Source organism: Bombina bombina, chromosome 6 (genome assembly GCF_027579735.1).
Source record: "Bombina bombina isolate aBomBom1 chromosome 6, aBomBom1.pri, whole genome shotgun sequence".
NCBI lineage: Eukaryota > Metazoa > Chordata > Amphibia > Anura > Bombinatoridae > Bombina > Bombina bombina.
This window is the reverse complement of record NC_069504.1, coordinates 1,154,851,702-1,154,877,355: the sequence shown is the minus strand read 5'-3', so window position 1 is coordinate 1,154,877,355 and position 25,654 is coordinate 1,154,851,702. Positions and strand designations below refer to the sequence as shown.

Sequence of the window (25,654 nt, the reverse complement as noted above, 5' to 3'; positions counted from 1 at the left end):
ATACATCCTAGTCTCTCCTTACTGCACTAATTAACTCATACCTTGTCTCTGTATGTATGGCTCAGACATAGCCCCTGCTGCACTGTCATATGGGGGACTATAATCACAGAACTGGAGGTGGTGTTACATCCTAGTCTCTCCTTACTGCACTAATTAACTCATACCTTGTCTCTGTATGTATGGCTCAGACATAGCCCCTGCTGCACTGTCATATGGGGGACTATAATTACAGAACTGGAGGTGGTGTTACATCCTAGTCTCTCCTTACTGCACTAATTAACTCATACCTTGTCTCTGTATGTATGGCTCAGGCATAGCCCCTGCTGCACTGTCATATGGGGGACTATAATCACAGAACTGGAGGTGGTGTTACATCCTAGTCTCTCCTTACTGTGCCAATTAACTCATACCTTGTCTCTGTATGTATGGCTCAGGCATAGCCCCTGCTGCACTGTCATATGGGGGACTATAATCACAGAACTGGAGGTGGTGTTACATCCTAGTCTCTCCTTACTGTGCCAATTAACTCATACCTTGTCTCTGTATGTATGGCTCAGACATAGCCCCTGCTGCACTGTCCTATGGGGGACTATAATTACAGAACTGGAGGTGGTGTTACATCCTAGTCTCTCCTTACTGCACTAATTAACTCATACCTTGTCTCTTTATGTATGGTTCAGACATAGTCCCTGCTGCACTGTCATATGAGGGACTATAATCACAGAACTGGAGGTGGTGTTATATCCTAGTCTCTCCTTACTGCACTAATTAACTCATACCTTGTCTCTGTATGTATGGCTCAGGCATAGCCCCTGCTGCACTGTCATATGGGGGACTATAATCACAGAACTGGAGGTGGTGTTACATCCTAGTCTCTCCTTACTGCACTAATTAACTCATACCTTGTCTCTGTATGAATGGGTCAGACATAGCCCCTGCTGCACTGTCATATGGGGGACTATAATCACAGAACTGGAGGTGGTGTTACATCCTAGTCTCTCCTTACTGCACTAATTAACTCATACCTTGTCTCTATATGTATGACTCAGGCATAGCCCCTGCTGCACTGTCATATGGGTAGGCTGACCATATTGCTGCTTTAAAAAGGGACACATATGAAAAATACATATGCCAGGGCTGTTTTCAGGGCTGTTTAAAGAAATGGTTTTGTATAAGAACCCTCACATATGTATTTTTCATATGTGTTCCTTCTTAAAGCGGCAATATGGTCAGCCTACATATGGGGGACTATAATTACAGAACTGGAGGTGGTGTTGCATCCTAGTCTCTCCTTACTATGCCAATTAACTCATACCTTGCCTCTGTATGTATGGCTCAGGCATAGCCCCTGCTGCACTGTCATATGGGGGACTATAATAACAGAACTGGAGGTGGTGTTACATCCTAGTCTCTCCTTACTGCACTAATTAACTCATACCTTGTCTCTGTATGTATGGCTCAGGCATAGCCCCTGCTGCACTGTCATATGGGGGACTATAATCACAGAACTGGAGGTGGTGTTACATCCTAGTCTCTCCTTACTGCACTAATTAACTCATACCTTGTCTCTGTATGTATAGCTCAGGCATAGCCCCTGCTGCACTGTCATATGGGGGACAATAATCACAGAACTGGAGGTGGTGTTACATCCTAGTCTCTCCTTACTGTGCCAATTAACTCATACCTTGTCTCTGTATGTATGGCTCAGATATAGCCCCTGCTGCACTGTCATATGGGGGACTATAATCACAGAACTGGAGGTGGTGTTACAGCCTAGTCTCTCCTTACTGTGCTAATTAACCCGCTCCTTATCTCTGTATGTATGGCTCAGACATAGCCCCTGCTGCACTGTCATATGGGGGACTATAATTAACAGAACTGGAGGTGGTGTTAAATCCTAGTCTCTCCTTACTGTGCCAATTAACTCATACCTTGTCTCTGTATGTATGGGTCAGACATAGCCCCTGCTGCACTGTCATATGGGGGACTATAATTACAGAACTGGAGGTGGTGTTAAATCCTAGTCTCTCCTTACTGTGCCAATTAACTCATACCTTGTCTCTGTATGTATGGGTCAGACATAGCCCCTGCTGCACTGTCATATGGGGGACTATAATCACAGAACTGGAGGTGGTGTTACATCCTAGTCTCTCCTTACTGTGCACTAATTAACTCATACCTTATCTCTGTATGTATGGCTCAGACATAGCCCCTGCTGCACTGTCATATGGGGGACTATAATTACAGAACTGGAGGTGGTGTTACATCCTAGTCTCTCCTTACTGTGCCAATTAACTCATACCTTGTCTCTGTATGTATGGCTCAGGCATAGCCCCTGCTGCACTGTCATATGGGGGACTATAATTACAGAACTGGAGGTGGTGTTACATCCTAGTCTCTCCTTACTGTGCCAATTAACTCATACCTTGTCTCTGTATGTATGGGTCAGACATAGCCCCTGCTGCACTGTCATATGGGGGACTATAATTACAGAACTGGAGGTGGTGTTACATCCTAGTCTCTCCTTACTGTGCCAATTAACTCATACCTTGTCTCTGTATGTATGGCTCAGACATAGCCCCTGCTGCACTGTCATATGGGGGACTATAATTACAGAACTGGAGGTGGTGTTACATCCTAGTCTCTCCTTACTGCACTAATTAACTCATACCTTGTCTCTGTATGTATGGCTCAGACATAGCCCCTGCTGCACTGTTATATGGGGGACTATAATTACAGAACTGGAGGTGGTGTTATATCCTAGTCTCTCCTTACTGTGCCTAATTAACTCATACCTTGTCTCTGTATGTATGGTTCAGACATAGCCCCTGCTACACTGTCATATGGGGGACTATAATCACAGAACTGGAGGTGGTATTACATCCTAGTCTCTCCTTACTGCACTAATTAACTCATACCTTGTCTCTGTATGTATGGCTCAGACATAGCCCCTGCTGCACTGTTATATGGGGGACTATAATCACAGAACTGGAGGTGGTGTTACATCCTAGTCTCTCCTTACTGCACTAATTAACTCATACCTTGTCTCTGTATGTATGGGTCAGACATAGCCCCTGCTGCACTGTCATATGGGGGACTATAATTACAGAACTGGAGGTGGTGTTACATCCTAGTCTCTCCTTACTGCACTAATTAACTCATACCTTGTCTCTGTATGTATGGCTCAGGCATAGCCCCTGCTGCACTGTCATATGGGGGACTATAATCACAGAACTGGAGGTGGTGTTACATCCTAGTCTCTCCTTACTGCACTAATTAACTCATACCTTGTCTCTGTATGTATGGCTCAGACATAGCCCCTGCTGCACTGTCATATGGGGGACTATAATTACAGAACTGGAGGTGGTGTTACATCCTAGTCTCTCCTTACTGCACTAATTAACTCATACCTTGTCTCTGTATGTATAGCTCAGGCATAGCCCCTGCTGCACTGTTATATGGGGGACTATAATTACAGAACTGGAGGTGGTGTTACATCCTAGTCTCTCCTTACTGCACTAATTAACTCATACCTTGTCTCTGTATGTATGGCTCAGGCATAGCCCCTGCTGCACTGTCATATGGGGGACTATAATTACAGAACTGGAGGTGGTGTTACATCCTAGTCTCTCCTTACTGTGCCAAATTAACTCATACCTTGTCTCTGTATGTATGGCTCAGACATAGCCCCTGCTGCACTGTCATATGGGGGACTATAATCACAGAACTGGAGGTGGTGTTACATCCTAGTCTCTCCTTACTGTGCCAATTAACTCATACCTTGTCTCTGTATGTATGGCTCAGACATAGCCCCTGCTTCACTGTCATATGGGGGACTATAATCACAGAACTGGAGGTGGTGTTACATCCTAGTCTCTCCTTACTATGCCAATTAACTCATACCTTGTCTCTGTATGTATGGCTCAGACATAGCCCCTGCTGCACTGTCATATGGGGGACTATAATCACAGAACTGGAGGTGGTGTTACATCCTAGTCTCTCCTTACTGTGCAAATTAACTCATACCTTGTCTCTGTATGTATGGCTCAGACATAGCCCCTGCTGCACTGTCATATGGGGGACTATAATCACAGAACTGGAGGTGGTGTTACATCCTAGTCTCTCCTTACTGCACTAATTAACTCATACCTTGTCTCTGTATGTATGGCTCAGGCATAGCCCCTGCTGCACTGTCATATGGGGGACTATAATCACAGAACTGGAGGTGGTGTTACATCCTAGTCTCTCCTTACTGCACTAATTAACTCATACCTTGTCTCTGTATGTATGGCTCAGGCATAGCCCCTGCTGCACTGTCATATGGGGGACTATAATCACAGAACTGGAGGTGGTGTTACATCCTAGTCTCTCCTTACTGCACTAATTAACTCATACCTTGTCTCTGTATGTATGGCTCAGACATAGCCCCTGCTGCACTGTCATATGGGGGACTATAATCACAGAACTGGAGGTGGTGTTACATCCTAGTCTCTCCTTACTGCACTAATTAACTCATACCTTGTCTCTGTATGTATGGCTCAGACATAGCCCCTGCTGCACTGTCATATGGGGGACTATAATTACAGAACTGGAGGTGGTGTTACATCCTAGTCTCTCCTTACTGCACTAATTAACTCATACCTTGTCTCTGTATGTATGGCTCAGACATAGCCCCTGCTGCACTGTCATATGGGGGACTATAATTACAGAACTGGAGGTGGTGTTACATCCTAGTCTCTCCTTACTGCACTAATTAACTCATACCTTGTCTCTGTATGTATGGCTCAGACATAGCCCCTGCTGCACTGTCATATGGGGGACTATAATTACAGAACTGGAGGTGGTGTTACATCCTAGTCTCTCCTTACTGCACTAATTAACTCATACCTTGTCTCTGTATGTATGGCTCAGACATAGCCCCTGCTGCACTGTCATATGGGGGACTATAATCACAGAACTGGAGGTGGTGTTACATCCTAGTCTCTCCTTACTGCACTAATTAACTCATACCTTGTCTCTGTATGTATGGCTCAGACATAGCCCCTGCTGCACTGTCATATGGGGGACTATAATTACAGAACTGGAGGTGGTGTTACATCCTAGTCTCTCCTTACTGCACTAATTAACTCATACCTTGTCTCTGTATGTATGGCTCAGACATAGCCCCTGCTGCACTGTCATATGGGGGACTATAATCACAGAACTGGAGGTGGTGTTACATCCTAGTCTCTCCTTACTGCACTAATTAACTCATACCTTGTCTCTGTATGTATGGCTCAGACATAGCCCCTGCTGCACTGTCATATGGGGGACTATAATTACAGAACTGGAGGTGGTGTTACATCCTAGTCTCTCCTTACTGCACTAATTAACTCATACCTTGTCTCTGTATGTATGGCTCAGGCATAGCCCCTGCTGCACTGTTATATGGGGGACTATAATTACAGAACTGGAGGTGGTGTTACATCCTAGTCTCTCCTTACTGCACTAATTAACTCATACCTTGTCTCTGTATGTATGGCTCAGGCATAGCCCCTGCTGCACTGTCATATGGGGGACTATAATTACAGAACTGGAGGTGGTGTTACATCCTAGTCTCTCCTTACTGCACTAATTAACTCATACCTTGTCTCTGTATGTATGGCTCAGGCATAGCCCCTGCTGCACTGTCATATGGGGGACTATAATTACAGAACTGGAGGTGGTGTTACATCCTAGTCTCTCCTTACTGTGCCAATTAACTCATACCTTGTCTCTGTATGTATGGCTCAGACATAGCCCCTGCTGCACTGTCATATGGGGGACTATAATCACAGAACTGGAGGTGGTGTTACATCCTAGTCTCTCCTTACTGCACTAATTAACTCATACCTTGTCTCTGTATGTATGATTCAGACATAGCCCCTGCTGCACTGTCATATGGGGGACTATAATCACAGAACTGGAGGTGGTGTTACATCCTAGTCTCTCCTTACTGCACTAATTAACTCATACCTTGTCTCTGTATGTATGGCTCAGACATAGCCCCTGCTGCACTGTCATATGGGGGACTATAATCACAGAACTGGAGGTGGTGTTACATCCTAGTCTCTCCTTACTGCACTAATTAACTCATACCTTGTCTCTGTATGTATGGCTCAGACATAGCCCCTGCTGCACTGTCATATGGGGGACTATAATCACAGAACTGGAGGTGGTGTTACATCCTAGTCTCTCCTTACTGCACTAATTAACTCATACCTTGTCTCTGTATGTATGGCTCAGGCATAGCCCCTGCTGCACTGTCATATGGGGGACTATAATCACAGAACTGGAGGTGGTGTTACATCCTAGTCTCTCCTTACTGCACTAATTAACTCATACCTTGTCTCTATATGTATGACTCAGGCATAGCCCCTGCTGCACTGTCATATGGGTAGGCTGACCATATTGCTGCTTTAAAAAGGGACACATATGAAAAATACATATGCCAGGGCTGTTTTCAGGGCTGTTTAAAGAAATGGTTTTGTATAAGAACCCTCACATATGTATTTTTCATATGTGTTCCTTCTTAAAGCGGCAATATGGTCAGCCTACATATGGGGGACTATAATTACAGAACTGGAGGTGGTGTAGCATCCTAGTCTCTCCTTACTGTGCCAATTAACTCATACCTTGTCTCTGTATGTATGGCTCAGACATAGCCCCTGCTGCACTGTCATATGGGGGACTATAATCCCAGAACTGGAGGTGGTGTTACATCCTAGTCTCTCCTTACTATGCCAATTAACTCATACCTTGTCTCTGCATGAATGGGTCAGACATAGCCCCTGCTTCACTGTCATATGGGGGACTATAATCACAGAACTGGAGGTGGTGTTACATCCTAGTCTCTCCTTATTGCACTAATTAACTCATACCTTGTCTCTGTATGTATGGCTCAGGCATAGCCCCTGCTGCACTGTCATATGGGGGACTATAATAACAGAACTGGAGGTGGTGTTACATCCTAGTCTCTCCTTACTGCACTAATTAACTCATACCTTGTCTCTGTATGTATAGCTCAGGCATAGCCCCTGCTGCACTGTCATATGGGGGACTATAATCACAGAACTGGAGGTGGTGTTACATCCTAGTCTCTCCTTACTGTGCCAATTAACTCATACCTTGTCTCTGTATGTATGGCTCAGACATAGCCCCTGCTGCACTGTCATATGGGGGACTATAATCACAGAACTGGAGGTGGTGTTACATCCTAGTCTCTCCTTACTGTGCTAATTAACCCGCTCCTTATCTCTGTATGTATGGCTCAGACTTAGCCCCTGCTACACTGTCATATGGGGGACTATAATTACAGAAGTGGAGGTGGTGTTACATCCTAGTCTCTCCTTACTGTGCCAATTAACTCATACCTTGTCTCTGTATGTATGGGTCAGACATAGCCCCTGCTGCACTGTCATATGGGGGACTATAATTACAGAAGTGGAGGTGGTGTTAAATACTAGTCTCTCCTTACTGTGCCAATTAACTCATACCTTGTCTCTGTATGTATGGGTCAGACATAGCCCCTGCTGCACTGTCATATGGGGGACTATAATCACAGAACTGGAGGTGGTGTTACATCCTAGTCTCTCCTTACTGCACTAATTAACTCATACCTTGTCTCTGTATGTATGGCTCAGACATAGCCCCTGCTGCACTGTCATATGGGGGACTATAATCACAGAACTGGAGGTGGTGTTACATCCTAGTCTCTCCTTACTGTGCCAATTAACTCATACCTTGTCTCTGTATGTATGGCTCAGGCATAGCCCCTGCTGCACTGTCATATGGGGGACTATAATTACAGAACTGGAGGTGGTGTTACATCCTAGTCTCTCCTTACTGCACTAATTAACTCATACCTTGTCTCTGTATGTATGGCTCAGACATAGCCCCTGCTGCACTGTCATATGGGGGACTATAATTACAGAACTGGAGGTGGTGTTACATCCTAGTCTCTCCTTACTGCACTAATTAACTCATACCTTGTCTCTGTATGTATGGCTCAGACATAGCCCCTGCTGCACTGTCATATGGGGGACTATAATTACAGAACTGGAGGTGGTGTTACATCCTAGTCTCTCCTTACTGCACTAATTAACTCATACCTTGTCTCTGTATGTATGGCTCAGACATAGCCCCTGCTGCACTGTCATATGGGGGACTATAATTACAGAACTGGAGGTGGTGTTACATCCTAGTCTCTCCTTACTGTGCCAATTAACTCATACCTTGTCTCTGTATGTATGGGTCAGACATAGCCCCTGCTGCACTGTCATATGGGGGACTATAATTACAGAACTGGAGGTGGTGTTACATCCTAGTCTCTCCTTACTGCACTAATTAACTCATACCTTGTCTCTGTATGTATGGCTCAGACATAGCCCCTGCTGCACTGTTATATGGGGGACTATAATCACAGAACTGGAGGTGGTGTTACATCCTAGTCTCTCCTTAGTGCACTAATTAACTCATACCTAGTCTCTTTATGTATGGGTCAGACATAGCCCCTGCTGCACTGTCATATGGGGGACTATAATTACAGAACTGGAGGTGGTGTTACATCCTAGTCTCTCCTTACTGTGCCAATTAACTCATACCTTGTCTCTGTATGTATGGCTCAGACATAGCCCCTGCTGCACTGTCATATGGGGGACTATAATCACAGAACTGGAGGTGGTGTTACATCCTAGTCTCTCCTTACTGTGCTAATTAACTCATACCTTGTCTCTGTATGTATGGCTCAGACATAGCCCCTGCTGCACTGTCATATGGGGGACTATAATTACAGAACTGGAGGTGGTGTTACATCCTAGTCTCTCCTTACTGTGCCAATTAACTCATACCTTGTCTCTGTATGTATGGCTCAGGCATAGCCCCTGCTGCACTGTCATATGGGGGACTATAATTACAGAACTGGAGGTGGTGTTACATCCTAGTCTCTCCTTACTGCACTAATTAACTCATACCTTGTCTCTGTATGTATGGCTCAGACATAGCCCCTGCTGCACTGTAATATGGGGGACTATAATTACAGAACTGGAGGTGGTGTTGCATCCTAGTCTCTCCTTACTGTGCCAATTAACTCATACCTTGTCTCTGTATGTATGGCTCAGACATAGCCCCTGCTGCACTGTCATATGGGGGACTATAATCCCAGAACTGGAGGTGGTGTTATATCCTAGTCTCTCCTTACTATGCCAATTATCTCATACCTTGTCTCTGCATGAATGGGTCAGACATAGCCCCTGCTTCACTGTCATATGGGGGACTATAATCACAGAACTGGAGGTGATGTTACATCCTAGTCTCTCCTTACTATGTCAATTAACTCATACCTTGTCTCTGTATGTATGGCTCAGACATAGTCCCTGCTGCACTGTCATATGGGGGACTATAATCACAGAACTGGAGGTGGTGTTACAGCCTAGTCTCTCCTTACTGTGCTAATTAACCCGCTCCTTATCTCTGTATGTATGGCTCAGACATAGCCCCTGCTACACTGTCATATGGGGGACTATAATTACAGAAGTGGAGGTGGTGTTAAATCCTAGTCTCTCCTTACTGCACTAATTAACTCATACCTTGTCTCTGTATGTATGGTTCAGGCATAGCCCCTGCTGCACTGTCATATGGGGGACTATAATTACAGAACTGGAGGTGGTGTTACATCCTAGTCTCTCCTTACTGTGCCAATTAACTCATACCTTGTCTCTGTATGTATGGCTCAGACATAGCCCCTGCTGCACTGTCATATGGGGGACTATAATTACAGAACTGGAGGTGGTGTTACATCCTAGTCTCTCCTTACTGTGCCAATTAACTCATACCTTGTCTCTGTATGTATGGGTCAGACATAGCCCCTGCTGCACTGTCATATGGGGGACTATAATTACAGAACTGGAGGTGGTGTTACATCCTAGTCTCTCCTTACTGCACTAATTAACTCATACCTTGTCTCTGTATGTATGGCTCAGACATAGCCCCTGCTGCACTGTTATATGGGGGACTATAATCACAGAACTGGAGGTGGTGTTACATCCTAGTCTCTCCTTAGTGCACTAATTAACTCATACCTAGTCTCTGTATGTATGGCTCAGACATAGCCCCTGCTGCACTGTCATATGGGGGACTATAATTACAGAACTGGAGGTGGTGTTACATCCTAGTCTCTCCTTACTGTGCCAATTAACTCATACCTTGTCTCTGTATGTATGGCTCAGACATAGCCCCTGCTGCACTGTCATATGGGGGACTATAATCACAGAACTGGAGGTGGTGTTACATCCTAGTCTCTCCTTACTGTGCCAAATTAACCTCATACCTTATCTCTGTATGTATGGCTCAGACATAGCCCCTGCTGCACTGTCATATGGGGGACTATAATTACAGAACTGGAGGTGGTGTTACATCCTAGTCTCTCCTTACTGCACTAATTAACTCATACCTTGTCTCTGTATGTATGGCTCAGGCATAGCCCCTGCTGCACTGTCATATGGGGGACTATAATTACAGAACTGGAGGTGGTGTTACATCCTAGTCTCTCCTTACTGTGCCAATTAACTCATACCTTGTCTCTGTATGTATGGCTCAGACATAGCCCCTGCTGCACTGTCATATGGGGGACTATAATCACAGAACTGGAGGTGGTGTTACATCCTAGTCTCTCCTTACTGTGCCTAATTAACTCATACCTTGTCTCTGTATGTATGGCTCAGACATAGCCCCTGCTGCACTGTCATATGGGGGACTATAATCACAGAACTGGAGGTGGTGTTACATCCTAGTCTCTCCTTACTGTGCCAATTAACTCATACCTTGTCTCTGTATGTATGGTTCAGACATAGCCCCTGCTGCACTGTCATATGGGGGACTATAATCACAGAACTGGAGGTGGTGTTACATCCTAGTCTCTCCTTACTGTGCCAATTAACCCGTTCCTGATCTCTGTATGTATGGCTCAGGCATAGCCCCTATGGGGGACTATAATCACACAAGCTGGTCTGTTAGCCCGACAAGGAGGTGGTGTTGCATTCTATTCTCCCATCACTGTGCCAATTAACCCATACCTTGTCTCTGTATTTATGGTGGTCTATAATTAGGTCTGGTAACTGACAAGGAGATAGTGTCTCTCCTCCCTGCACCAATCGACATGTACCATGTCTCTGTATTAATGTATATACGCCCTGTAGACAGTGCTAACTAGCTAATCCTCTCAGCTGCTGCTATCCCATAGAGAATCTTGTGCAGGGTGTGTGTAACTCGCTATTAATAATGCTGTTGTTATAATTAAAGGGACATGTAAGTGACAAACAGTTTAATGCATTGAACATAACGTTTGAAAATAATTAGTTTGGATTTGCAAATTAGTGCAGAGAAACAAAGACATATTTATAGTGACATTAAAAAAGGAACCATGTACCACAGTACACAGCTGATGAGCCGATTAAGTTCCAGTCGCAAGTTATGGGCTTGGATTTGCTCCAGAGCAGTAATTGCGTTAGACTTTAGCTATGGGTGAGAGCTGCGCTTTACACTCTCAGAACATCATGGTGTTTGATGGCACCTTTATCTTGTACTTACGGTCAGTAGATATTGGTATGAACCCCTGATGGTCCGGCAAGCTGTTACCACCACTGTCACTAGAGATGGGGCTTTGGCAATTCTTTTGTCTGGATGAGTATGGCACAGTCGCTGGCACAGGGTTGAATGGTGGGGCAGGTAATGGCGCAGGTGTGGGTGGTGGATCTGGCACGGCTGAGGTAGCTGCTGATTCTGGGGGTGCTTGCTTGGAGTGATATTCTAGTCTTTGTTTCTAAATATGGGAAATGTTTTTACTTTATGTACATAAGTAAACAAAATGCCTTAAAAAGGACAGAGGTTACAATAATCAGAATGCTAAAAACAAGATAACATACACAAGGAATTTCCTCCAATACAGTGATGCTGCAGGTTTATATTGTGTAATCACTTCTTATTACAAAAAATCAAACAATGAAAAAAGCTCTTTTAGATTTAAACTAGAACATATTTAATGAATAAAGTCTTATCCTCTAGGAATCGAGTGTAAGAAATCATTATCTTCTGCTGCTCGCGCTGCTATTATTTAGCACATACAAGCGTATTCTATAACAGACGTGAGTCTTGTGCAAACACAACTATGGTACTTGGGTAGAAAAGCCTCAGGCCTTTATTAGAGTGGAGGAGTAGAAGCTCGGCATATCCTTGTAGTGTATAAAAGTGCCAATCATTAGCGATGTCTTGCGGTAGGATAGAGTCATAGGGGCCAATCTATCAAGCTCCGAATGGAGCTTGATGCCCCGTGTTTCTGGCGAGTAGGCGGACAGACATCGCCACAATTCAAGCCGATCGAGTACGATCGGGTTGATTGACACCTCCCTGCAGCAGGGGGCGGCGTTGCACCAGAAGCTCTTGTGAGCTGCTGGTGCAATGTTAAATGCGGAGAGTGTATCGCTCTCCGCATTTAGCGAGGTCTGGCGGACCTGATCTGCACTGTCAGGTCCGCAAGACCTTTGATAAATAGAGGCCATAGAGTAGATGAGTGTGCAGTACATTGTGAAGGCCTGAGGTTTGGGAGGTTTTATACTGAGAGATGGAAAGCCTAAGACATGACAAGAAGGGACTAGTTTGAAATTTATTGTGAATCTCTAGATTTCAGACTACTGATGTTAAGTGGTGGGAGAGCAGTAGGTGTATTGGTTATGTATGTAAATCACAGCCTCATAAGGATTTAATGTGAGAAATGAACTATAATAAAAGATTTGGGAGCTGATGAATGTCTCAGCACGCTAGAGACTCTGTAAGGGGCAATTCATTCTGCCTGTATTCCTTTCTACATCATTATCAGAAAACAAGTTCTGTTGGACCTGTAACAGTGCCACCCATTGGACAAATGACAATAAAAAAAACATTTCTTTTATCACATAAAACTGTACACAACAATAAAAAATAAATCACTTGTTTACATTGTTCAATGTCTGGGTCCTTACACTATGCCTGCCTGCCATCTTCAGTAAAGTGTATGGTCTAATGAAGAGCTATTTGTAGAGAGATACGAAGCAGACACAGCAACCTGACAAACTGATACCAACGGCAACATGGATAATTCTCAAACCTTCTGATATCCTTAAAGGGACAGTCTACACCAGAATTTTTGTTGTTTTAAAAGATAGATAATCCCTTTATTACCCATTCCCCAGTTTTGCAAAGCTAACAGTTATAATAATACACATTTTACCTCTGTGATTACCTTGTATCTAAGCCTATGCAGACTGCCTCCTTATTTCAGTTCTTTTGACAGACTTGCATTTTAGCCAATCAGTGCTCACTCGGTAAATTCATGTGCATGAGCTCAACGTTATCTATATAAAACACATGAACTAACTCTAGTGGGGGAAAACTGTCAAATGCAGAGGCGGCCTTCACGGTCTAAGAAAGTAGCATATGGGCCTCCTAGGTTTAGCTTTCAACTAAGAATACCAAGAGAACAAAGCAAAATTGGTGATAAAAGTAAATTGGAAAGTTGTTTAAAATTACACGCCCTATTTAAATCAAGAAAGTTTTTTTTGGACTTGACTGTCCCTTTAATACACTTTTTACCTCTGCGATTATCTTGTATCTAAGCCTCTACAAACTGCCCCCTTATTTCAGTTCCTTTGACAGACTTGCAGCTATATCTTGATGGAAAATCAGATAAGGAGACTCACAAGAGAGAGCAGACAATTCAGAAACTCTTCTAGCAGAAGAGATAGCCAAAAGAAATAACACTTTCAAAGAAAGTAATTTAATATACACAGAATGCATAGGCTCAAAAGGAGGAGCCTGTAAAATCTTTAATATCAAATTGAGACTCCAAGGAGGAGAAATAGATTTAATAACAGGTTTGATATGAATCAAAGCTTTAACAAAACAGTGAATATCAGGACGTTTAGCAATCTTTCTATGAAATAAGACAGAAAGAGCAGAGATTTGTCCTTTCAAAGTATTTGCAGACAAACCTTTATCCAAACCATCCTAAAGAAACTGTAAAATCCTAGGAATTCTAAAGAATGCCAAGAATAATCATGTGGGGAACACCATAAGATATAGGTTTTTCAAACCCAATGATAAATCTTCCTTGAAACAGACTTACGAACTTGTATTATAGTGCTAATCACTAAGTCAGAGAAACCTCTATGACTAAGCACTAAATGTTCAATTTCCATGCCTTTAAATTTAGAGATTTGAGATCCTGATGGAAAAAACGGCCCTGGAGACAGAAGGTCTGGCCTTAAAGGAAGTGGCCAAGGCTGGCAACTGGACATTCGGACAAGATCTGCATAACAAAACCTGTGAGGCCATGCTAGTGCTATCAGAAACACATAAAATTGTTCCATTATAATCTTGGAGATCACCCTTGGAAGAAGAACCAGAGGCAGAAAAATGTAAGCAGGTTGGTAAAACCAAGGAACTGCTAAAGCATCCACCATCTCCGTTTGAGGATCCTTGGACCTGGAAAGGTATCTTGGAAGCTTCTTGTTTAGATGAGAGGCCATCAGATCTATTTCTGGAAGACCCCACATCTGTACAAGATGAAAAAACACATCTGGATGGAGAGACCACTCCCTCGGATGTAAAGTCTGACGGCTGAGATAATCGCTTCCCAATTGTCTACACATGGGATATGAATTGCAGAAATTTGACAAGAGTTGGATTCCGCCCAAGAAAATATCCAAGATACTTCTTTCATTGCTGAAGGACTGTGAGTCCCTCCTTGATGATTGACATATGCCACTGTTGTGATATTGTCTGTCTGAAAACGAATGTAAAATTCTTTCTTCAATAGAGGCCAAGCCTGAAGAGCTTTGAAAATAGCACAGAGTTCTAAAATATTGATTGGTAACCTCGCCTCTTGAGGATTCCAAACCCCTTGTGCTGTCAGAGACCCCCAGACAGCTCCGAAGCAAAGCAAAGGGGATCACGTCCGATGCTGCAGTCATGAGACCTAAAACTTCCATGCACATAGCCACTGAAGGGAATTATAGAGACTGAAGGTTTAGACAAGCTAAAACCAACTTCATTAATCTCGTGTCTGTTAGAGAAAGAGTCATGGACATTGAATCTATCTGGAAACCTAAAAGGGTGACCCTTGTCTGAGGAATCAAGAAACTCTTTTTTTTTTTTAATAAGTTTTTATTGAGATTATCAACAAATATACAATTCAAAACAAGTCCACTTACATCAGCGGGAATTATACATGGTACAAGATACAGGATGATGAATACTGTATTTGATCAAATATACAATATGCATGTAGTTTATAAACTTAACATCACTACTGTAGAGAAAAAGAGTAGCTGTGAAATAAGTATTTAACTAACATGACTTATGGAATGACAGGCTATAGTAGTGTTCTGGGGTGTAAAAATAAAAAAATAAAAAATAAGGAAGCAAGATAGTCTTAAATTGAAGATATCCGAGACATCTGCCTGTTCAATGTTCCCAGCTTCGTTTGGGAATATGTAAGTGGACCTAAGCATAAGAAATCTCATTTTTTAATAGGGGAATAGATAGATAATGAAATGGAATGAAACACTTTGAGGGGTAGCCAGCAGGCAAGAGCCGCTCTAATAATAAGGGGAGGGGATGGAGGCGTGTCTAGGGGGGTATAATGATATTAAAAGGGTATATGGATTAAATAGATTGAGAGAGTATATACTCCTGTAATCTGGGGAGAGGAACCTTAAAAGTCTACAGATGAAGTTTGAGGTTCAGATTGTAAGCTGATAATGAAAAGTGGTCTTATAAACAGGTGGGGTGGAACGTGCATAGATAAATACATCTCTGATCAACTATAACCTGGAATGTAATATTTGTAATATCAGGCTTGTTCAGGTTAAAATGCTAATAATCAGGATACCTTATGAGTATGCGTTATGTGAAGTGCTGCTGATAAGTGTAATTAGGGGGGTGAAAAACACTTCAACAAGTTGTAATATTCCCTGTAATAGATACTTTAAATACATAAGTTATAAACTCTAACCGACTTGCTCGCTAGGACCTAGGGGTTACTATGTATGTGAGGCATGCGTCCCTACATTCTTAATAAGATTAGAAAGATATGTAGGCTAGGGTTTGATGTGTATTCAGTATGTGTCTATACAACTAGGACTATTTTTTAAAAGTGGGTACTCCGATGGCCTCTATGATAAATCAGTCCCTTTACATGGTATATGAAACATTAAGGCAACCCAGTTATCATCAGTATAATGTAAACATTGATACTTGACCTCACAAACAGTCTTAGATGTCTCCCTAGGATAAGGCTAAAGAGCAAGGTAAACTATTAAAAAGTGCTACTAAAATAGCCTGCACAGTAAGTGAATCACCCTAACAGGACAAGACAGGGGTCACAGCTAGCAAATAACCTGCATTGAGACTTTGGTGATTGTGAGTGGGGCATAATATACATCAAGCAAGTCTGTATTGTTAAAAACTAACTAGTACAGGAAGCCATCTACAGGGAGAATGAGTAACTCTGAGTTTGTAGGAGGGAGATAAATAACAGTGGAGATGAGCTAAACTTAAATAAGCATTTCCCCTGTAATGTCCCTTTAACTGGAACTCCACCCCTAAAGCCTTTATAACCTCATTCTCACATCAACTCATTGCTTGATTATTTTGTTGCTTTGAGTAGTGCTAACCTTACTCATTTATTTGACAAGTCAAGTCTCTAATTCCTGAAAGGTGTAACTTTGCTCTGTGTTACTTCAAAACCTAGCTACCTAATTATTGCCTAATTTACACCTACCTGTTTGCTGATTCTGGTATTCATCGGAGTCTCCCTGTCAGCCTGTACTACCTGTTTGGATCTACATTCCTGGCGTATTCATCCGCCTGTTTCCTTTCACACTGAGGATTTCACACGCTGCAGCAGCACGCTAAGGATCTCAGCCGCTGTTCCTGTTCTCTCCTGGAAGTCCGTCTCTCATAGTATCTACACCGGATCATTCTCCTATTTGCCTAACTGTTCCACGCTAGAGCTACCGGTCACGCAAGTACTTTTGTTCTGAATACAAATTATTCTGCCATGCTGCTCTTTTCAATCATGCTTGCTAAATGTGCATTGTCTACACTGTCTGCGGTATACTTTGTCTAAGCAACTTAACTACAGCCTGTACTTACTACTAGCTCTCTGGGTCAATTGCTTCTATGCGTGCATAACTCTACTACCTGCTTCTCAAACCAGCCTAAGTGTATAAACCTGCTTGCTTTGACCTGCTAAGTGCTGCATATACAGACTTTACATTATTATTATTTGTGCATGCTACTTACCAACTACAGATAAATTAGTATTCAGACTCTCCTAATGAATCTTATTATTTAACTCATTCCAAGGTGTGGTAGCCAAGCGCTAAGACAATCCCTTAAGCTGGATACAAATAAAAGGGTCTAACCAACCCCCAAGGGAAAGAACTAGTAGTAAAGGAATATGTACAGCGCCAATACAGGCTAAGGGATAAATATAAACACTAAAAGATGAGATGTATACCTGCTAAGGCTAAAAAAGGATTTATTGTATTGGTAACAATAAATGTATACCTGCTTGGGCTAAAAAAAGGGATTTATTACAAATAAAATAGTATTGATAACAATAAATGGATAAAATTAATGAATAAAAACAATGGTAAGGTAGAGTATCTCTGAAAAACTCACAATGTGCAAATGACAATTGGATCCAAGGGTGTGAGAAAACTAAAATGATGATATTGTGAAATCCACATGTGAGTGTGGATACACAAATAAGCAAAAGTGTTTATGCAACATAAATGTGCAACATAATCTGGGCATAAATGTGCAAATGTTTTTACAGCATAAGTGAGCGGCCAAGTGTGAGAATAAAATTGTGAACACTGTGTGTAAAATAAAAAAGAATCGATTCACAACTAATAATCAAAAATACCCAAAAAATTCACAAAAAATGAGTAGTCCTGATAACACTGCAGTGCAAAAAATGAGTCACAGGGGAGTTGATACCAATGGGTGACAAATGTGGAAAAAAGGTGATGTGACACAAGGCAAAAAAGAAAAATATATGTGAAAAAATGATCAAAAAATCCAGTGAAAAACAAAAAACAAAAAACAAAAATGATGTTCAACAAATGTTAATAAAGATCAAAAAAGAACAAAAAGGGTGTTGTAATCCAAATAACAGTAAATTAGAAATGGAATCATATGAAGGAACCTTGAATCCTGAGGGGGAGAGTTCCCAGGCGAATCCTAACAACGGTCAGCTCTTTGTCCAATGTCCTAGAAATGTCCCTGTAGAAAAAGGATTAACATAGCGTAACAAGTCCTCAAAGTGGTTAAAAACTTAGAATAGTGCTTACCAACGGGTCTACGCGTTTCGGCCCCAAAATAAGGCCTTTATCAAGACTAACAAATTAGGAAACCAGGAAGGGATCCAAATAAATGGGGTGCGCTAAAAAAGATGTGAATCAGTCACTGCACAAACCGTCAATAAGATGATTGAATCGGTATTGCCTAATGGCTCCTGTGAGACGGAAAGAGTGAAATGAATGCAGTTCCGTAATGGCTGCTATTCCGTGATGGCAGCTCCTCTGATCCTCGGTGTGTGGATTCTGTAGGATTAAAGTTGAAAAAGAGGGCGCCACATAGCGTAATAAAGTTTGGACAGAATGCAAGTTGAAATGAATCAAAAATGCTTACCAAATGGATATGCACCGTACTTTGACCGGTGCTGACAAGCCGGCTAACACTCACAGTGGTTAGTACACTGCTATCTGTGGTCTGCAGCGTCTTGCTGAAAGTCGAGTGATTCTGTCTCACTCCGTGTTTGGTCAATCACTTTCTTTACCAACGTAATATTGCTGTGTTAGATACACACTGCAAACAAAGTGTCGGACCTTGATCCTTGTAAATTGAAGATAAAAGCAGAGTACAACTTCCGTAAAAGTAAAAAGATATTTATTCCATACAAGTACCGCTACGCGTTTCTCAACCGCAACTGGTCGTTTCCTCAGGCATAAAATAGTCTGAGGAAACGACCAGTTGCGGTCGAGAAACGCGTAGCGGTACTTGTATGGAATAAATATCTTTTTACTTTTACGGAAGTTGTACTCTGCTTTTATCTTCAATTTACAAGGATCAAGGTCCGACACTTTGTTTGCAGTGTGTATCTAACACAGCAATATTACGTTGGTAAAGAAAGTGATTGACCAAACACGGAGTGAGACAGAATCACTCGACTTTCAGCAAGACGCTGCAGACCACAGATACCAGTGTACTAACCACTGTGAGTGTTAGCCGGCTTGTCAGCACCGGTCAAAGTACGGTGCATATCCATTTGGTAAGCATTTTTGATTCATTTCAACTTGCATTCTGTCCAAACTTTATTACGCTATGTGGCGCCCTCTTTTTCAACTTTATCAAGACTCATTAACGCTATGTTAATCCTTTTTCTACAGGGACATTTCTAGGACATTGGACAAAGAGCTGACCGTTGTTAGGATTCGCCTGGGAACTCTCCCCCTCAGGATTCAAGGTTCCTTCATATGATTCCATTTCTAATTTACTGTTATTTGGATTACAACACCCTTTTTGTTCTTTTTTGATCTTTATTAACATTTGTTGAACATCATTTTTGTTTTTTGTTTTTTGTTTTTCACTGGATTTTTTGATCATTTTTTCACATATATTTTTCTTTTTTGCCTTGTGTCACATCACCTTTTTTCCACATTTGTCACCCAGTGGTATCAACTCCCCTGTGACTCATTTTTTGCACTGCAGTGTTATCAGGACTACTCATTTTTTGTGAATTTTTTTGGGTATTTTTGATTATTAGTTGTGAATCGATTCTTTTTTATTTTACACACAGTGTTCACAATTTTATTCTCACACTTGGCCGCTCACTTATGCTGTAAAAACATTTGCACATTTATGCCCAGATTATGTTGCACATTTATGTTGCATAAACACTTTTGCTTATTTGTGTATCCACACTCACATGTGGATTTCACAATATCATCATTTTAGTTTTCTCACACCCTTGGATCCAATTGTCATTTGCACATTGTGAGTTTTTCAGAGATACTCTACCTTACCATTGTTTTTATTCATTAATTTTATCCATTTATTGTTATCAATACTATTTTATTTGTAATAAATCCCTTTTTTTAGCCCAAGCAGGTATACATTTATTGTTACCAATACAATAAATCCTTTTTTAGCCTTAGCAGGTATACATCTCATCTTTTAGTGTTTATATTTATCCCTTAGCCTGTATTGGCGCTGTACATATTCCTTTACTACTATTTAACTCATTCCACCTATACTTTCATATATATATATATATATATATTCCTTTATTCATATATATATATATATTCCTACTGCTGGGACTCAATTACTGAAGTAACTGCTGTAATTAATTAACCCTTTTGTTACAGACTTATAACATTAGGTGTTCCACTTTACAGCTACAAATAATCTGTTTTTCATTATATGAGAATTATAAACAGGTTATTACATAATAATCAAGCCATAAAACCAGCAGTATGGAACCTCAATCTGTGCAAAAAGAGTTAGACACTCTAAACCATAAGGTAGATTACCTTGCAAGAGCACTCACTGACCTACAAACAGAAACCACAACTTTAAGAAATGTAGTTAAAGAATTGACTGTAACAAGAGTCCCAGAACCTCCAGAACCTCAGATCAACCCGCCAGCTTTATTTTCAGAGAAAAGGAGTGATTTCAGGGATTTTAAAAATGCTTGTTTACTGCTATATGCAATGAAGCCTAAGACCTACTGTACTGAAAAAATTAAAGTTTGCACTACAATCTCATATCTCATAGGTGAGCCAAGGTCATGGGCAAATCGATTTTTTGAGTCCAATGACTCTATTTTGGATTCCTTAGATTTGTTTTTCACAGCTATGAGTGCACTTTATGAAGATTGTAACACTCAAATTCAGGCTGAAACAAAATTAAGAGCTCTCAGACAAGGAAAGAGGCCTGTTGAAGACTTTATAACTGAATTCCAGATGTGGGCTACCGACTCACTCTGGAATGATATTACATTAAAAAACCAATTCAGATTAGGCCTAAATGAAGCTTTAAAAGATGAGATCTCTAGATTGGAGATGCCTGATAACTTACACGGCTTAATAAAACTAGCCACAACACTAGACCGCAGAATAAGAGAAAGAAGGTTAGAAAGGTACACATCAGACACACCTCTCAAAAGATTGCCAGTAAGTCCTACAGAAAAGATACATAACCCACATACACCTATGGAAATTGGAGTAATTAAAGGTCCTCTGACCCCTGAGGAAAAAACCAGACGACGCCTAGCAAACCTCTGTCTTTACTGTGCTAGTAAAGAACATACTGTAATATCCTGTCCCATTTTACATCGACAGAAAAAGGGTAAGCTACTAACACTTAGTTGTACTACTACACACATAAGACAAAAGTCATTGACACTCTCTCTCTCCTTACAGTGGGACCGACAGCGAATCAAGACTGAGGCGATAGTAGACTCTGGGGCTTCTGACTGCTTTATTGATGCTACATATGTTGAGCTTAATAAAATACCTTGTGTCACTAAACAAAATCCTGTGTTCATAAGATTAATTGATGGTTCTTTGATACATAAAGGTCCCATAACAAAACACACTATACCCCTATTAATCTCTACTTCTGAAGGACATACTGAACACATAAGTTTTGATGTAATTCCAACTGCACTTCATACTCTGATATTGGGTTACACTTGGTTAACTAAACATAACCCTAGCATAGATTGGGTTACACCCAATGTCACATTTAATTCCTCGTATTGTTCTTCTACCTGTTTCCCGCATCAGATCTTGGGCACTGTAGACCCAGAGATACCTGTTCACTATCATGATTTATTAGATGTGTTTGATTTAAAGGAGGCCCCCCATAGAACCTTCGATTGCCCCATAGATTTAATACCAGGGGCTAAGGTTCATTTTGGGAAAGTTTATCCTCTCTCGCAGAAAGAGTTACAGTATCTGCGAGAATATTTAGACAATAACATTCGGAAAGGATTTATAGTCCCCTCTACATCACCTGCTGCAGCAGGGTTGTTCTTTGTAACTAACAAAGATAAGACCTTAAGACCCATCATCGATTACAGGGCCCTCAATGCAGTTACTGTAAAGAATCGGTATCCATTGCCTCTCATCCCCGAACTCCTTGAACGCCTAAACGGTGCCACCATCTTCACTAAACTTGACTTAAAGGGCGCGTATAATTTAATACGTATCAAGGAGGGGGATGAGTGGAAAACTGCTTTTCGAACCAGATACGGACTCTTTGAGTACCGAGTGATACCTTTTGGGCTCTGTAACGCCCCTGCTACATTCCAGCATTTTATTAATGAGATTTTCAAAGATCTAACAGACGTATGCGTCATAATTTATTTGGACGACATACTAATTTACTCTAAAACAACAGAGGAACATATAAAACATGTGAGATGGGTTCTTACACGATTACGTGATCATAGACTCTTTGCAAAGGCTGAAAAATGCCAATTTCATGTACAAAGGATAAAATTTTTAGGGTATATCATAACACCCGATAAGGTACAGATGGACCCAGAAAAGTTATTAGCTATTAAGAATTGGCCAGTACCCACTACTCTTAGATCTCTCCAGAGATTCTTGGGGTTTGCCAATTTTTATCGTAGATTTATTCACAATTTTTCTATGAAAGTAAAACCCCTTACTTCTTTAACTAAGAAAAATTCTAAATTTCATTGGACACCTGAAGCAGATCAATCCTTCAATTATTTGAAGACCTGTTTTACTACAGCCCCAATATTAAGTTTGCCTGATCATTCATGTCAGTTCATTGTGGAGGTTGATGCCTCTGACACTGGTATAGGAGCAGTTCTATCCAAAAGAATTAAAGACCAACATGACACTCACCCTATAGCCTACTTTTCAAGAACCCTTTTACCAGCTGAGGTACATTACTCTGTGGGTGATAAAGAACTTCTAGCCATAAAATGTGCTTTAGAGGTATGGAGACATATATTAGAGGGAGTTGACAAACCTTTCTTAATATTCACAGACCACAAAAACCTTCAATACTTGAAACAGAACAAGACCTTATCCTCTCATCAAGTAAGATGGTCCCTATTTCTTGACAGATTCAATTTCCATATAACATATAGACCAGGTAAGCTCAATGGTAAGGCAGATGCCCTATCCCGACAAAATGATGACAAACCTATAAGTGACTGTTTCACACAACTTATACCTAGTCACAAAATCATAGCAGCTCTAAGTACTTTGGAGCTTGACATTCTAACAGCTTTAGCAACTGATAACATACCCACTCATACTCAGTTAATAAAGGAACCAACTGGCCTGTACACTTTTCATAACAAGCTATACATCCCACAGACTCTTAGACAGAGACTCCTCTCTCATTTCCATGATAACCCCTTATCTGGACATCAAGGAGTCTTCAAAACTAAAGAACTCTTACACAGAGACTTTTGGTGGCCACACATGGGCGAGACCGTTCAGAAATACGTGTCCACTTGTGATGTCTGTGCAAGATACAAAACAGAGAAAAAGAAACCCATTGGTTATCTCACTCCTTTATCTATTCCTGATACCCCATGGAGTGTTATCTCTATGGATTTCATTGTTGAGCTTCCCCCTTCACAGGATCACAATACCATCATGGTTGTTGTTGATCACCTGACTAAGCTGGCTCATTTCATCGCTATGAAATCACTTCCTACTGCCAGTGACACAGCTACAGCTTTCCTTAAACATGTCGTACGATTACATGGGATACCACACTCTATCATAACGGATCGTGGATCTCAGTTCACTTCCAATTTTTGGAAAGACCTCTGTAAGTCACTCTCCATTCATCCTAGATTATCTACGTCTTATCATCCCCAGACAAATGGACTCACAGAGAGAGTAAATGGTATACTTGAACAGTATCTTAGATGCTATGTTTCTCATCTACAGGATGACTGGTTGGAACATCTTCCGTTAGCCGAATTTTCTTACAACAATTCGGTTTCTAGTTCCACCAAGATGACTCCGTTTTATGCCACCTATGGATACCACCCACAGTCTATTCGACTTACACAAACCAACACCAACACTCCTTCCGCTAATTCCTATCTCACCAACTTACAGGATAGTTTGATTCTTCTAAAAGAACATCTACAGAAAGCTAAGACCGATCAGCAGTATTATTATAATGCTAGACATAGACCTAGTCCTGAATACAAATTGGGTGACCTGGTATGGCTTTCTACCAAGAATTTGAAACTCTCTATACCATCCAGAAAGTTGGGTAGTCAGTTTGTTGGACCTTTTAAGATTAAACGTATTCTCAACCCTTCAGCTGTTGTTCTGGATCTTCCATCTAAATACGGCTTACACCCATCATTTCACGTTTCTCTTCTAAAGCCTCATAGGACGAGTAGTGAATTCACTCGTAGGACGGTTCCTCCTCCTCCAGTGATTTTGGATGAGCATGAAGAATATGAAGTTGAATCTATACTCGACTCCCGAATGCTACAAGGACGATTGCAATATCTAATCCGCTGGAAGGGTTATGGTCAGGAGGAGGATTCGTGAGTTCCTCATTCCCAGGTTCATGCCCCTATGCGGGTAGCTGCGTTCCACAAGTGCTATCCCCTCAAACCATCCCTGGCATCTTCGGAGCTGATGCCTTGAAGGGGGGGATCTGTAATGTCCCTTTAACTGGAACTCCACCCCTAAAGCCTTTATAACCTCATTCTCACATCAACTCATTGCTTGATTATTTTGTTGCTTTGAGTAGTGCTAACCTTACTCATTTATTTGACAAGTCAAGTCTCTAATTCCTGAAAGGTGTAACTTTGCTCTGTGTTACTTCAAAACCTAGCTACCTAATTATTGCCTAATTTACACCTACCTGTTTGCTGATTCTGGTATTCATCGGAGTCTCCCTGTCAGCCTGTACTACCTGTTTGGATCTACATTCCTGGCGTATTCATCCGCCTGTTTTCTTTCACACTGAGGATTTCACACGCTGCAGCAGCACGCTAAGGATCTCAGCCGCTGTTCCTGTTCTCTCCTGGAAGTCCGTCTCTCCTAGTATCTACACCGGATCATTCTCCTATTTGCCTATCTGTTCCACGCTAGAGCTACCGGTCAAGCAAGTACTTTTGTTCTGAATACAAATTATTCTGCCGTGCTGCTCTTTTCAATCATGCTTGCTAAATGTGCATTGTCTACACTGTCTGCAGTATACTTTGTCTAAGCAACTTAACTACAGCCTGTACTTACTACTAGCTCTCTGGGTCAATTGCTTCCATGTGTGCATAACTCTACTACCTGCTTCTCAAACCAGCCTAAGTGTATAAACCTGCTTGCTTTGACCTGCTAAGTGCTGCATATACAGACTTTACATTATTATTATTTGTGCATGCTACTTACCAACTACAGATAAATTAGTATTCAGACTCTCCTAATAAATCTTATTATTTAACTCATTCCACCTATACTTTCATATATATATATATATTCCTTTATTCATATATATATATATATTCCTACTG

The 25,654-nt window shown here is 41.5% G+C and overlaps 1 protein-coding gene across 1 annotated transcript in view; it reads right to left on the bottom strand.

The window, feature by feature from the left end:
• The window catches only part of EPS8 (epidermal growth factor receptor pathway substrate 8), a 782,257-nt gene that overhangs the window by 46,666 nt on the left and 709,937 nt on the right, over nucleotides 1-25,654 (bottom strand). The window contains exon 12 of the mRNA XM_053719136.1: nucleotides 11,605-11,836. Within this exon, the coding sequence (XP_053575111.1) occupies nucleotides 11,605-11,836 (232 nt within the window). The remainder of the gene's footprint in view (nucleotides 1-11,604; nucleotides 11,837-25,654) is intronic.